This window comes from Elephas maximus, chromosome 5 (genome assembly GCF_024166365.1).
Source record: "Elephas maximus indicus isolate mEleMax1 chromosome 5, mEleMax1 primary haplotype, whole genome shotgun sequence".
Lineage (NCBI taxonomy): Eukaryota > Metazoa > Chordata > Mammalia > Proboscidea > Elephantidae > Elephas > Elephas maximus.
Genome location: NC_064823.1, coordinates 81,796,373 through 81,812,302, shown reverse-complemented (window position 1 = coordinate 81,812,302; position 15,930 = coordinate 81,796,373). Strand labels below are relative to the sequence as shown.

The following is a 15,930-nucleotide window of genomic DNA, read 5'->3' as shown; positions in this document are numbered from 1 at the left end:
AGTTTGCCCAGTACAGTATGTTTCATCACAAAAAGTTGGACTCGATGGAGTGCTGTAGTAGTTTCAGTGTTAGATACAGTTTTTTCCACCATACATCTGTGCATTTTTTCTTTAGGTGATTGAATGTTTAAGAAATTTGTGTGCAGAATTGCTCAGTTTTTATGAACTGTTGTATCCTCTTAATGCATATTGCTCTGTAACACTAATATATCTTACCTGTACTAACCAAAAAAATTTTTTAATTTTTATTGTGCTTTAATTGAAAGTTTACAAATCAAGTCAGTCTCTCATACAAAAATTTATATACACCTTCCTATATTTTTTTTCCTATATACTCCTAGTTACTCTCCCCCTAATGAGACAGCACATTCCTTCTCTCCACGCTCTATTTTCATGTCCAGCTTCTGACCCCCTCTGCCCTATCATCTCCCCTCCAGACACGAGCTGCCAGCATAGCCTGATGTGTCTACTCCATCCAAGAGGCTCAAACCTCACCAGTATCATTTTCTATCCTATAGTCCAGTCCAATTCCAGTCTGAAGAGTTGCCTTTGGGAATGGTTCCTGTCTTGGGCTAACAGAAGGTCTGGGAACCATGACCTCCAGGGTCCTTCTAGTCTCAGTCAGATCATTAAGTCTGGTCTTTTTATGAGAATTTGAGGTCTGCATCCCACTGCTCTCCTGCTCCCTCAGGGGCTCTCTGCTGTGTTCCCTGTCAGGGCAGTTATTGGTTGTAGCCGGGCACCATCGAGCTCTTCTGGTCTCAGGCTGATGGAGTCTCTGGTTTATGTGGCCCTTTCCGTCTCTTGGGCTCATAATTACCTTGTGTCTTTGGTGTCCTTCATTCTCCTTTTCTCCAGGTGTGTTGAGACCAATTGATGCATCTTAGATGGCTGCTTGCTAGCGTTTAAGACCCCAGACGCCACTCTTCAAAGAGGGATGCAGAATGTTTTCTTAATAGATTTTATTATGCCAATTGACTTAGATGTCCCCTGAAACCATGGTCCCCAAACCCCTGCCCCTGCTACACTGGCCTTCAAAGCATTCAGTTTACTCAGGAAACTTCTTTGCTTTTGGTTTAGTACAGCTCTGCTGACCTCTCCTATATTGTGTGTTGTCTTTCCCTTCACCTAAAATAGTTCTTGTCTACTGTCTAATTAGGTGAAAGCCCCTTTCTCTCCTTCCCTCCCCCTTCTCGTAACCATCAAAGAATATTTTCTTCTCTGTTTGAACTATTTCTCCAGTTCTTATAATAGCGGTCTCATAATATTTCTCCTTTTGCAACTGACTAATTTCACTCAGCATAATGCCTTCCAGATTCCTCCATGTTATGAAATGTTTCACAGATTCATCGCTGTTCTTTATTAATGCATAGTATTCCATTGTGCAAATATACCATTATTTATCCATTCATCCGTTGATAGGCACCTTGGTTGCTTCCATCTTTCTGCTATTGTAAACAGTGCTGCAATGAACATGGGTGTGCGTTATGTATGTTCGTGTAAAGGCTCTTATTTTTCTAGGGTATATTCCGAGGAGTGGGATTGCTGGATCATATGGTAGTTCTATTTCTAGCTTTTTAAGGAAGTGCCAAATCGATTTCCAAAGCAGCTGTACCATTTTACATTCTCATCAGCAGTGTATAAGTGTTCCAGTCTCTCCATAACCTCTCCAACATTTATTATTTTGTGTTTTTTGGATTAATGCCAGTCTTGTTGGAGTGAGATGGAATCTCATTGTAGTTTTGATTTGCATTTCTCTAATGGCTAATAATTGTGAGCATTTCCTCATGTATCTGTTAGCTACCTGAACATCTTCTTTAGTGAACTGCCTGTTCATATCCTTTGCCCATTTTGTAATTGGGTTATTTGTGTTTTTGTAGTTGAGTTTTTGCAGTATCATGTAAATTTTAGAGATCAGGTGCTGATTGGAAATGTCATAGCTAAAAACTTTTTCCCAGTCTGTAGGTAATCTTCTTACTTTTTTGGTGAAGTCTTTGGGTGAGCATAAGTGTTTAATTTTTAGGAGCTCCCAGTTTCTGGTTTCTCTTCTGGTGTTTGTGCATCATCAGTATAGTTTTATATACTGTTTATGCCATGTATTAAGGCTCCTAGCATTGTCCCTATTTTTTCTTCCATGATCTTTATCATTTTAGATTTTATATTTAGGTCTTTGATCCATTTTGAGTTCGTTTTTGTGCATGGTGTGAGGTATGGGTCTTGTTTTTTTGCAGATGGATATCCAGTTATGCCAGCACCATTTGTTAAAAACACTGTCTATTCCCCATTTAACAGATTTGGGCCTTTGTCAAATATCAGCTGCTCATATGTGGATGGATTTATGTCTGGATTCTCAATTCTGTTCCATTGGTCTATGTATCTGTTGTTGTGCCAGTACCAGGCTGTTTTGACTACTGTGGCAGTATAATAGGTTCTAAAATCAGGTAGAGTGAGGCCTCCCACTACGTTCTTCTTTTTCAGGAATGCTTTACTTATCCGGGGATTCTTTCCCAGCCATATTACGTTGGTGATTTGTTTCTCCATCTCATTAAAAATGTCACTGGAATTTGGATCAGAATTGCATTGTATCTATAAATCGCTTTTGGAAGAATAAACATTTTTACAATATTAAGTCTTCCTATTTATCCATGAGCAAGGAGTGTTTTTCCACCTATGTAGATCTTTTTTGGTTTCCTGCAGTAGTGTCTTGTAGTTTTGTTTGTATAGGTCTTTTACATCTCTGGTAAGATTTATTCCTAAGTATTTTATCTTCTTGGGGGCTACTGTAAATGGTATTGATTTGGTGATTTCCTGTTCGATGTTCTTTTTGTTGGTGCAGAGGACTCCAACTGATTTTTGTATGTTTATCTTGTATCCCAATACTCTGATGAACGCTTGTATTAGTTTCAGTAGTTTTTTTTGAGGATTCTTTAGGGTTTTCTGTGTATAAGATCATGTCATCTGCAAATATAGATAATTTTACTTCTTCCTTACCAATCTGGATGCGCTTTATTTCTTTATCTAGCCTGATTGCTCTGGCTTGGACCTCCAGCACAATGTTGAATAATAGTGCTGATAAAAGGCATCCTCGTCTGGTTTCTGATTTCAAGGGGAATGCTTTCAGACTCTCTCCATTTAGGTTGATGTTGGCTGTTGGCTTTGTATAAATGCCCTTTATTATGTTGAGGAATTTTCCTTCTATTCCTATTTTGCTGAGAGTTTTTATCATGAATGGGTGTTGAACTTTGTCAAATGCCTTTTCTGCGTCAATTGACAAGATCATGTAGTTCTTGCCTTTTGTTTTATTTATGTGGTGGATTGCATTAATTGTTTTTCTAATGTTGAACCATCCCTGCATACTTGGTATGAATCCTACTTTGTCATGGTGAATTATTTTTTTGATATGTTGTTGAATTCTACTGGCTAGAATTTTGTTGAGGATTTTTATATTTAAGTTCATGAGGGATGTAAGTCTGTAATTTTCTTTTTTGTGGTATCTTTATCTGGTTTTAGTATCAGGGATATGCTGGCTTCATAGAATGAGTTTGGGATTATCCCATTCTCTTCTATGCTCTGAAATACCTTTAGTAGTAGTGGTGTTAACTCCTCTCTGAAAGTTTGGTAGAACTCTGCAGTGAAACCATCCAGGCCAGTGCTTTTTTGTTGGGAGTATTTTAATTACTTTTTAAATCACTTCTTTTGTTATGGATTTATTTAGTTGTTCTACTTCTGTTTATGTTAGTTTACTTAGGTAGCGTGTTTCTAGAAATTCATCCATTTCTTGTAGGTTTTCAAATTTGTTAGAGTACATTTTTTTGTAGTATTCTGATATGATGCTTTTAATTTCAATTTGGTCTGTTGTGATATCACCTATCTCATTTCTTATTCGGGCTAGCTGCTTCCACTCCTGTTTTTCTTTTGTCAGTTTGGCCAATGGTTTATCAATTTTGTTAATTTTTTCAGAGAACCAGCTTTTGGTCTTGTTAACTCCTGCAATTATTTTTCTGTTCTCTATTCATTTAATTCTTCTCTAATTTTTATTATTTCTTTTCTTCTGGTGCCTGAGGGTTTCTTTTGTTGCTCTCTTCCTATTTGTTCAAGTTGTAGGGATAATTCTTTGATTTTGGCCCTTCCTTCTTTTTGGATGTGTGCATTTATTGATATAAATTGACCTCTGAGCACTGCTTTAGCTGTGTCCTAAAGGTTCTTGATAGGAAGTGTTTTCATTCTCACTGGATTCTATGAATTTCTTTATTCCATCCTTAATGTCTTCTATAATCCAGTCATTTTAGAGCAGGGTATTGTTCAGTTTCCAAGTGTTTGATTTCTTTTCTCTGCTTTTTCTGTTATTGATTTCTACTTTTATGGCCTTATGGTCAGAGAAGATGCTTTGTAATATTTCGATGTTTTGGATTCTGCTAAGGCTTGCTTTATGACCTAATACGTGGTCTATTCTAGAGAATGTGTCCATGTGTGTTGGAAAAGAAAGTATACTTGGCTGCTGTTGGGTGGAGTGTTCTGTATATGTCCATGAGGTCAAGGTGGTTGATTGTGGCATTTAGATCTTCGTGTCTTTATGGAGCTTCTTTCTGGATGTTCTGTCTTTCACCAAAAGGGGTGTGTTGAAGTCTACTACTATAATTGTGGAGCGGTCTATCTCACTTTTCAATGCTGTTAAGAGTTTGTTTTATGTATCTTGCAGCCCTGTCATTGGGTGCATAAATATTTAATATGGTTATATCCTTCTGGTATATTTCCGCTTAATCATTATTTGGTGTCCTTCCTTATTCTTTGTGGTAGATTTAACTTTCAAGTCTATTTTGTCAGAAATTAATACTGCCACTCCTGCTTTTTTTTTGATTGTTTGCTTATTTTTTTTCCAACCTTTGAGTTTTACTTGGTTTGTATCTCTAGGTCTAAGTTGTGTCTCTTGTAGGCAGCGTATAGACAGATTGTGTTTTTTAATCCATTCTGCCACTCTCTGTCTCTTTGTTGGTGCATTTAGTCCCTTTACATTCACCGTAATTATGGATAGGTATGCGTTTAGTGCTGTCATTTTGATGTCTTTTTTTGTGTGTTGTTGACAGTTTGTTTTTCCCACTTAATGTTTTGTGCTGAGTACTTTATCTTTATATTGTCTTTTCTTCTTCTTTGTTGCTGTTGATTTTGTTTCTCCTGAGTCTCTGTTTTTTTCTTTTATTTTGATGAGTAGGATTGTTAGTCTCCTTTGTGGTTACCTTAATATTTACTCCTATTTTTCTAAGTTTAAACCTAACTTTTATTTCTTTACATTGCCTTTTCTTCTTTTCCATATGAAAGATTTATGACTACATTTCTTAGTTCCTCTTCGTTATAATGTTGTCTTCTTTTACATAATGACATCGCTGTTTCCCTGTTTTCAGCATTTTCTTATCTTGATCTATTTTTGTGATTTTCCTATCTGTGTGGAGATCTGGCTGCTCTGTCCTGTGTTCTTCTCTTGGGTTGATATCTGATATTATTGATTTTCTAACCAGAGAACTCCCTTTAGTATTTCTTGTAGTTTTGGTTTGGTTTTGTTTTTACAAATTCCCTAACCTTTTTATCTGGAAATGTCCTAATTTTGCCTTCATATTTGAGAGACAGCTTTGGTGGATATATGATTCTTGGTAATTTTTTTCCTTCAATGCTTTATATAAGTCATACCATTATCTTCTTGCCCGCATGGTTTCTGCCAAGTAGTCCGAGCTTATTCTTATTGACCTTCCTCTGTAGGTGACTTTTCATTTATTTCTTGCCGCTCTTAAAATTCTCTCTTTATCTTTGGTTTTGGCAAGTTTGATTATAATATGTCTTGGTGACATTCTTTTGAGATCTACCTCATGTGGAGTTTGATGAGCACCTTAGATAGATATCATCTCATCTTTCATGATATCAGAGAAGTTTTTTGCCAACTAATCTTCAATAATTCTCTCTGTATTTTCTTTTATCCCTGCCTGTTCTTGTACTGCAATCCAAAACAAAAAACCTGCTGCCGTCGAGTCAATTCTGACTCATAGCTACTCTATGGGGAAGAGTAGAACTGCCCCATAGAGTTTCCAAGGAGCGCCTGGTGGATTTGAACTGCTGACCTCTTGTTTAGCACCTGTAGCACTTAACCATTATGCTACCAGAGTAGTCCAATCGTTTGTAGGTTATTTCTCTTGATAGAGTCCCACATGATTCTTAGGGTTTCTTCATTTTTTTTTAATTCTTTAATCTGACTTTTCTTTGACTATATTGGTGCCAAGTGTTTTATGTTCAGTTTCCCTAATTCTGCCTTCCACTTCCACAGTTCTACTCCTCTGACTTTCTATTGAGTTGTCTAACTGTGTAATTTTACTGTTAATCTTCTGAATTTCTGATTGCTCTCTATGGATTCTTGCAGCTTATTAGATTTTTCATTATGTTCTTGAATAACCTTTTTAACTCCTTCAACTGCTTTGTCTTTATGTTCCTTGGCTTGTTCTACAATTTGCTTGATCTCCTTCCTGATGTCTTGAAGGGTTCTGTATTTTAATCTTTTGTATTCTGCATCTGGTAATTCCAGGAATGCACCTTCATCCAGAAGATCCCTTGATGCTTTGTTTTGAGAGGTTGTTGAACCAATCATGGTCTGCTTCTTTATATGATTTGATATTGTATGTTGTCTCCGAGCCATCTGTAAGTTATTGTATTAGTTTATTTTGTTTGCTTACTGTATCCTAGCTTCTTGCTTTGTTTTGTTTTGATATGCCCACATAAGTTGTTGAGTGAGCTAGCTTGATTATTTTTGCCTTTGAAGCTCTAACATCCTGTCACCAGACGGCTAGATCAGGTTATATGAGCCTAGGAGTCCATTCACTTTTCTTGTATGGATTCAACTCAGGTATCCAGGTAGTTGGTCATCAACTGTGTGGTACAGGCTCTGTCCTCCAGTCTTAGAGGGGTGGGGTGATTGGTGTAGATACAGGTATATGGCTGCAGCAGGGGTCACACTTTGAACAAGGCAGGGAGCTGACAACCGTCCCCCGAGTGTCTGTGAGAAAAGTGCCTTTGTGTTCCCTAGAGCACATAGGTGGGTGGGTTCTGCAGACGGACCATAGGCATCCAGTGCTTTTGACTGTAAGGACTAGGAGGTACCAGTTGATACTTGGACCCCTGTTGTGGGTGGCTGGGTGACGTGAGTGGAGCTACCAGTCCTTAAGCCCCTTTTGTGGGTAGGTGAGGACCCTGTTTAATAGGCAAAGTGGTGTCAAACATCAAATACCCACCTCTCTACCACACAGCTGAAACAGTTGCAGTCTGGCAACAAGGGCCTATTCTCCTGAAATAGGCCCACACGGGTCCATGCAGGGGGGGAAAGGTATTCAAAGTCCATGGACTATTTATGCCTGGAGAGGAGCCACTTCTGTCCTGAGCTCCCCAGGCTAGTGGACCTTGCAGATTATCTTTTCCCCCAGTTGTGAATTTATTCCTTCTCCAAGGCTGGGAGAATGGCTCAGAATGCTCAGCAGGCCCTATCTCAGGCCCAAGGAAATCAACAGCTATTGAAGCTGGCGGTAAAATATACACCAGTACTTAGGTTTTCCCAAGAGCATCATTCTTCTCTGGTTCCAGAGGTGTGAGTAGGCTGTGAGGCTGGCTGTTTCTCCCTGAGGAAACTGCAGCCAAATGCTACCACCAGCCTGCCGCAGTCGCTCCCGGGAATGGTGCTTGAGGGTTCCTGGCGATTCAGGTCCAGCAACTCCTCTCTGCTGCTGAACTGTCTCTCCTTCCCCATGCCACTCAGTCCATTTTCTAACTTTGCCTTTGATGTTCAGGACTCCTAGCTTGTCATAAATATAATGGTTTCACTTGTTTTTTCAGCTCTTTATTGTAAGAGGGATCACCAGAAGCGTGTGACTACTCTGCCATCTTGGCAATGCCAATCCCTAAAGATTTTTATTAAAACTTCTTAAAAAAAAAAAGAAGAAAGAAAGAATGTTGTTGCTGCGTGCCATCGAGTCAACTCTAACTCATAGCAACCCTACATGAGGAAGTAGAACTGCCTCATAGAGTTTCCTCGGCTGTAATCTTTATGGAAACAGACAGCCAGGTCTTCCCAGTAAGTGGCTAGTGGGTTCAAACCACTGACTTTTTTTTTAGCAGCTGAGCACTTTAACCATTGCGCTATCAGGGCTCCTTATTTGAAGAATAAAAACATCAATTACCCAGAAAACAAGACCTTAGGGTATATTTTTAATAATAATGATTATGATAGCTAACACTTAAGTTCTTACTATGCGCTAAGCACTATTCTAAGAATTTCATGTCTTAACTCATTTTATTCTCACAATATCCCTATAAGTTACGTACTACGATTATTTCATTTACACAGGTAGCTCAAAGTGAGGATTATTGATACTAGAGGCTTTAGGAGAGAGAAAATATAAAATCATAATCTAGAAGAGTTTAAGAGTAAATAGACTAGGAAAGAGCAGAATGGCTGCTGAGTAACACTAGAGCTCCCTTGAGTTAAGTGGTCATAAACTAGAAAACAATCAGTTCTCTCTCAATAAAAATTCACATTTTACACAGTTTAAAGGGATACATGGGCCTCTGAAGTTTATCAATGGAATCACTTAATATTAAAATCCCCTGCTTTAAAAAGACAGGATGGCACCCATCCAATATGCTTGACTCTAAACTGCCTGACTGTACTAATATACCTAAAGACAGAATGTGTTATTAAATGTGGATTGATTAGTCATGAAAGCACAAAAAAGTAGAGGAACACATAGGCAAATGTAGGCAGGGCCCATTCAAACACTGTTTAGAATTTTTTTTTTTTTTTTGTATACTGGTTCCATTGGCGAGTCTACCTTTAGTGTGGAGATGGATGCAGGTGAGTTCACCTACCTAACTTCAAATATTACAGGCCCATTGGCAAGATATCATCTTTGTCATGAGGAGGAAGAATCAGTCCCTCTTAGATTGATACCATTAAACATTTGATTCACTAATATCTCATATAGGTCTGATTCTCTGCCCATACAGCATTATTATTATCATACTTTCCCATATACTGCAGAGATTGCATGTGTTGATCCATGTGAACTTCCTGTATTCTATCTTTATAATAATTATCTCTCTTTCTAACTTACTAAATTGGTATTCAGTGTCCTGGGCTTGGTTAATGTCAGTCGGTCTTAAGAGACAGGTATGATCTTAAAATTAGGCTTGTCAAAAGCAATTTTCTGAGCCTGGATCATTCCAAAGTTGCCAGGGGGCCAACTTGGAGGCCTCTTAAGGAAGACAAAATAGTGCTTCCTCAGGCAAAAGTATATATTTGCCTCTACTGAGCAACTTTTCTTATATGTAATTTTATTATATATATACACATATAAAATAAATACATAATAAAGTGAAAAAACAGCAAATAGTAAAAAAAAAAAAAAACTGAAAATAAATATATCAAACGGTGGTAGGCATGTGGATTTTTAATTTCTTTTTCATGGTTATCTGTTGTTGTTAGGTGCCATCAAGTCAGTTCCGGCTCACAGTGACTCTATGTACAACAAAATAAAATGCTGTCAGGTCCTGTGCCATACTCATAATCGTTATGTTTGAGGCCATTGTTGCAGCCAATGTGTCAACACGTCTCGCTGAGGGTCTTCCACTTTTTTGCTGGTCCTCTGCTTTACCAAGCATGATGTCCTTATCCAGGAACTGGTCCCTTCTGATAACATGTCCAAAGTACATGATTTTGGCCGTACTTCTTCTAACATAGATTTGTTCATTCTTCTGGCAGTCCATGGTATATTCAATATTCTTCTCCAGCACCATAATTCAAAACCATCAACTCTTCTTTGGTCTTTCTTATTCATTGTCCAGCTTTCCCACCCATATGAGGTGATTGAAAATAGCAAGGCCGGGTCCAAGGGCACCTCAAGTCCTCAAAGTGACATCTTCGCTTTTCAACACTTGAAGGAGGTTTTTTTTGCAGCAGATTTGCCCATTGCAATATATTATTTGATTTCTTGACTGCTGCTTCCATGGGCACTGATTGTGATACAAGTAAAATGAAATCCCTGACAACGTCAATATTTTCTCTATTTATCATAATGTTGCTTATTGGTCCAGTGTGAGGATTTTTTTTTCTTTATGTTGAGATGCAAACCATACTGAAGGCTGTAGCCTTGATCTTCATTAGTAAGTGCCTCAAGTCCTCTTCACTTTCAGCAAGCAAGATTGTATCACCTGCATATTGCAGGTGGTTAATGAATCTTCCTCCAAATCTGATGCTGCGTTCTTCTTCATATGGTCCAGCTTCTCAGATTATTTGCTTAGTGTACAGACTGAATAAATATGAATACTAACCATGCAGTATCCCCTTTTTCTGTTCCAATAACTGCCTCTTGATCTATGTACAGGTTCCTCATGAGTGCAATTAAGTGTTCCAGAATTCCCATTCTTTGCAATGTTATACATAATTTGTCATGATTCATACAGTCAAATGCCTTTGCAAAGTCAACAGTTCACATGTAAACATCTTTCTAGCATTCTGTGCTTTCAGCCAAGATCCATCTGATATCAGCAATGATATCCCTTGTTTCATGTCCTCTTCTGAATGCAGCTTGAATTTTTGGCAGTTTCCTGTCAATGTACTGTTGCAACAGTACTGCAACTTTTTTTTTTTTTTTTAAGACCATATGCATTTATTATTGTTGTATTGTTAGGTGCCATCTAGTCAGTTCCAATTCATAGGAACCCTATGTACAAGAGAACGAAACACTGCCCTGTCCTGCGCCATCCTCACAACCGTTGTTAAACGCTTGAGTCCATTGTTGCAGCCACTGTGGCAATCCATCTCATTGAGGGTCTACCTCTTTTTTGATGACCCTCTACTTTGCCAAGTAGGATGCCCTTCTTTAGGGACTGATCCCTCCTGATAACATGTCCAAAGTATGTGAGACAAAGTCTGACAATCCATGTTTCTAAGGAGCATTCTGGGTGTACTTCTTCCAAGACAGACTTGTTCATTCTTCTGGCAGTCCATGGTACAGACAATCTTCTTCATCAACACCATAATTCAAAGGCATCGATTCTTCTTCAGCATTCGTTATTCATTGTCCAACTTTCACATGCATATGAGGTGATTGAAAACACCATGACTTGGGTCAGGGGCACCTTAGCCCTTAAAGTGACATCTTTGCTTTTTAACACTTTAAAGAGGTCCTTTGCAGCAGATTTCCTCAGTGGATTGTGTCTTTTGATTTCTTGACTGCTGCTTCCAGGGCATTGATTGTGGATCCAAGTAAAATGAAATACTTTATAATTTCAATATTTTCTCTGTTTATCATGATGTTGTTTATTGGTCCAGTTGTGAGGATTTTTGTTTTCTTTATGTTGAGGTGTATTCCATACTGAAGGTTGTAGTCTTTGATCTTCATCAGTAAGTGCAACGTTTTTGAATCATCTTCAGCAAAATTTTACTTGTGTGTGATATTAATGATAATGTTCGATAATTTCCGTATTCCGTTGGATAACCTTTCTTTGGAATAGGCACAAATATGGATCTCTTTGAATTGGTTACCGGATAAATGTCTTTCAAATTCATTGCCATAGACGAGCGAGTGCTTCCAGTGTTGCATCCGTCTGTTGAAACATCTCAATGGGCCAATTCCTGGAGCCTTGTCTTTCTCTGGAAACCCTGGTGGCATAGTGGTTAAGTGCTACAGCTGCTAACCAAAAGGTCATCAGTTCAAATCCATCAGGTGCTCCTTGGAAACTCTACAGGGCAGTTCTACTCTGTCCTATAGGGTCACTATGAGTCAGAATGTACACGACGGCAACAGGTTTGGTTTTGGTTTTTGGTTTGTTTTTCTCTAATTCCTTCAGTGCAGTTTGGACTTCTTCCTTCAATACCATTGGTTCCTGATCATATGCAACCTGCTGAAATGGTTGAATGTTGACCAATTCTTTTTGCTATAGTGACAGTGTATTCCTTCCATCTTCTTTTGATGCTTCCTATATCATTCAATTTTTTGCCCATAGAATCCTTCAATACTGCAACTAAAAGCTTGAATTTTTCTTCAGTTCTTTCAGCTTGAAAAATGCTAACGGCGTTCTTCCCTTTTGGTTTTCTAACTCCAGGTCTTCACACATTTCATTATAAACTTTACGTTGTCTTCTCAAGCTGTTCTTTGAAATCTTCTGTTCAGCTTTTTACATGATCATTTCTTCCATTCACTTTCACTACTCTACATTCAAGATCAAGTTTCAGAGTCTTCTCTGACATCCATTTTGGTCTTTTCTTTCTTTCCTGTCTCTTAATGACCTTTTGTTTTCTTCATGTACGATGTCCTTGATGTCATCCCAGAACTCGTCTGGTCTTTGGTCATTAACATTCCACATGTCAAATCTATTCTTGAGATGGTCTCTAAATTCAGATGGGATATACTCAAGATCATATTTTGGCTCTCATGACTATCTATAGTTTCCAAATTTTCTACCATTGGCATATATTACGTTTATAATCACACACAAAAAAAGTTATTTAAAATATTTCATACAACTGGCAGAATTAATGTGTTAAGTCATTCGTGCTATACTTTGTAGGTGTCATTTTTCCTACAAGAACTTTTGTATGAAATTTAAAGGATATAAAATTGTTGTGATAGACTATGAGGTAGAGGCAGAGATTTTCATGCTTTTATACTTCACAACTAGGCTAGAGGACCTAAACTAACAAATACATTAGTTCAGGTATATGCCTTTGTCAAAGTGATGAGTTTTGACAAATCTATATGCCCATAACTCATCACTTAAAATTTGTGTATTTCTTGCCCTGAGATAACCTTTAAACCTTAAACAAAAATATCCCCTGAAGCATTATTAAAACCAAACAGTAGTTCGGTTTAACTAGTAAAGAATGTCTGCCTTGAGCGTTATGCTCTTTTAAGATCTATCTGTTTGGGATCAAACTGACAAGAGCAACTCACAAGATTAGATAGGAAACTTAGGGGGCAGTGAGTTTATGTTGATGGGAGAGAAACAACTCAGAAGAAGAGCATGAGAATGGTGCCCATCTCAAAGAATGTAATCAATGTTACTGAATTGTACACATAGAAATTGTTGAATTGGTGTATGTTTTCAATAACAACAAAAATAAAATAAATTATTAAAAATGTTACCTAAAAAAAAATACAGTATACAAATATTAATGGGTATATGGGTTCTCACTGTACCTTCTTTCAACTTTTCAGTATGTCTTAAAATTTTCATAATAAAATGTTGGGTTGCGGGGAGGAATACACATACTTTGACATGTGGAGATCAGCAATATTAAAGTAATAGTTTTAGCTTACTGTTCAAACTTTAAACAAGTGTCTCATTAAATTAATTGACTAGTATCTGGAGAGTCAATGATTGACAAAATAATTATTTAAACCAAATACTTACATTATGACTGTGACAAAATCCAATTCCATTAATAATCTGAAACAAATACTTTTGAACTATTTGGTAGTCTAGGCCATTTGGAAAGAGTTCCAAGTCATCAAGAATTGAGTGGTCAACAAATTCAAAGACTAGGTACCATCTTTTTTTTTTCTTACACACTTCCAACAGATTCACCAGATTTTCATGCCTCAGTTGCTGTTATAAAAAAAAAAAAAGAAAAATTGTTTTTACAAGATCATATTATTAGAAATTAGTCACAATTTAAAATAGATCTTAGTATAAGAAAAACAAATAAAATGCATAACAGCATAAATTTTAAAAGCATATTATAGTTTCTGAACTATAATTGAGAAACCATACTGCTTTTTCTCCAAAAGAACAAGAAAAAGAAACGTAATTTCATATTTGAATGAAGTTAAGAGGGATCTATGATCCCTACCCACAATATATGAAGTGGGCTTCCAAATGTAGTCATGGTCAAGCAGGAATGCAGGAAGACACCAAGAGATCATCTTTGGCTACAAAGCTGGGAAAGCAGAGTCCTTTAAAGTTGGTGACAGACCCTGAGGGGAAAAAAAAGCCTTCTTTGATATAATGAGAACAGGGTCCATGAGCTATCAGTGAAAGCATTCCTAGAACTGAAGGGCACCTGGGAACAGCAGGGGAGGGAGGACTGAATAAGTAATCACACAGAAACACATTAGCTGGAAGTAATCTGTCAGTGAGGCAGAGTGGGAAAGCAAAAAAAATTAATTATGAACAAATCTGCAACTACAAGCTTCAGAGAAATTAAGACTAACAGAACTCAATTCCACACTCAAGCCTGTGTTGTAAGGAACATCACAGTGAACCATGATGTATTCCTGCTAGCCTAGAACAAGATCCTGGTCTCTCTGCCAATTAACTTCCTATAAACTGTTCTGGGAAGGGCTCACTTTGTTACATGGTAAGAAACAATCAAAAAAGGAACCAATCCAGGATCTATACAAAGATATTATAAGAGGAAGAAAGTAACAGAAAACACAAACTGCAGATGAACACTCACCAGAAAAAAATGTTCCCACTTTTTTGGGGGGAGGGGACACTAGAATACAACACTCAAAATCCTCAAGGAAAGAAACTGTGGTCTAAAAACCCAACCAAATTTCATTCAAGTAATGCACAACAGAGAACATTTTTTAGTATGAGCAGTGAACCCACTGAGTGCAGGACTGAGTCTTGTACAAATGTGATCATCATGGTTACGAAATAGAAAGTGAATACTTTAAACCCAACAATGCACAGATGATATTACTAACAAATGTAAGTAAAGGAAGAAAAGAGGCAAATAAGGTAAGAGTGCATGTATGCTGATTTCCTTGTCAAAGTTCAAATTATCAAGGTCTAATCATATTTACAGGTTTAATGGTAAACACTAAGATAAATATCTTTTAAAATCAGATTGTAGATGAGTGGGACAGAGGTGGAAAAAGAAGTATAATAATTACCAGTATAATAATTACAAAAGATTAAGTATATTTTATAATATAGTTATAAAGGTAACCAACAGTACAAAAATAAAACCTTTTAAAATTGCCAAAGGAAAAGCACCCAATATAAAAGAAGAACTAGAGACTATATAGAAAAATATTTTAAAGGAGTCATAAAATAAAAAATATATATATATTATAAATAATAATAGCTAATATTTACATAGTTCTTACTATGTTCCAGGTACTATTTTAAGCACATAAACCTTGTGAAGTAGGTACAGTATTATCCTGTTTTACAGATGGTGAAACTAAAGCACGTAAAGGTTAAAGAACTTGTCCAAGGTCACACAGCAATAACTGGTAGAGTCAGGATTAGAACCCAGAAACTGTGGTCTCTATTTTTTCCTGAAAACATTTCATTTGTGTTCAGCTACTCCTTTATGTCCAGAACATCTGCCCTATAAACATTCAGACCCACAGCTGATTTGCATGTAAGAAATTTAGATAACCACTAGGCTATCTGAGTTTAGAGGAAAAAAATTACAACAGAAAATAAGAACAAATGATCTGTTACATTATAACTATAAATGCATTAAATTTTTCCTTGGAATGAAAAGATCTCAGATATGATCACAAAGCACATTTCAAATATATTTCTGGTTAAATGAATTAAGGTATATTCATACAATGAAATAAAATGTAACACAAATAAATGAGGCAGCTTTATGTTACTGATATGCAATAATCACTAAGATATATTAAGTGGGAAAATACCAAGATGCAAGTGAATTGTAGAGTACACTACCATTTGAATACATGCACATAAAGTACCCCAAACACACCCATATGTTTGTATATGAATGTTGTTGTTGCTGTTATATATCGTCATGTCGGTTCTGACTCATAGCGGCCCTACGTACAACAGAATGAAACACTGCCCGGTCCTGCACCATCCTCACAATCGTTGCTATGTTTGAGCCCAATGTTGCAGCTACTGTGTCAACCCATCTCGTTGAGG

The 15,930-nt window shown here is 37.1% G+C and overlaps 1 protein-coding gene across 1 annotated transcript in view; it reads right to left on the bottom strand.

Annotated features, from left to right (window-relative positions):
• CDKL2 (cyclin dependent kinase like 2) overlaps positions 1-15,930 on the bottom strand; it is a 62,695-nt gene that overhangs the window by 31,545 nt on the left and 15,220 nt on the right. Inside the window, exon 3 of the mRNA XM_049885988.1 lies at positions 13,441-13,635. Coding sequence (XP_049741945.1) covers positions 13,441-13,635 — 195 coding nt within the window. The remainder of the gene's footprint in view (positions 1-13,440; positions 13,636-15,930) is intronic.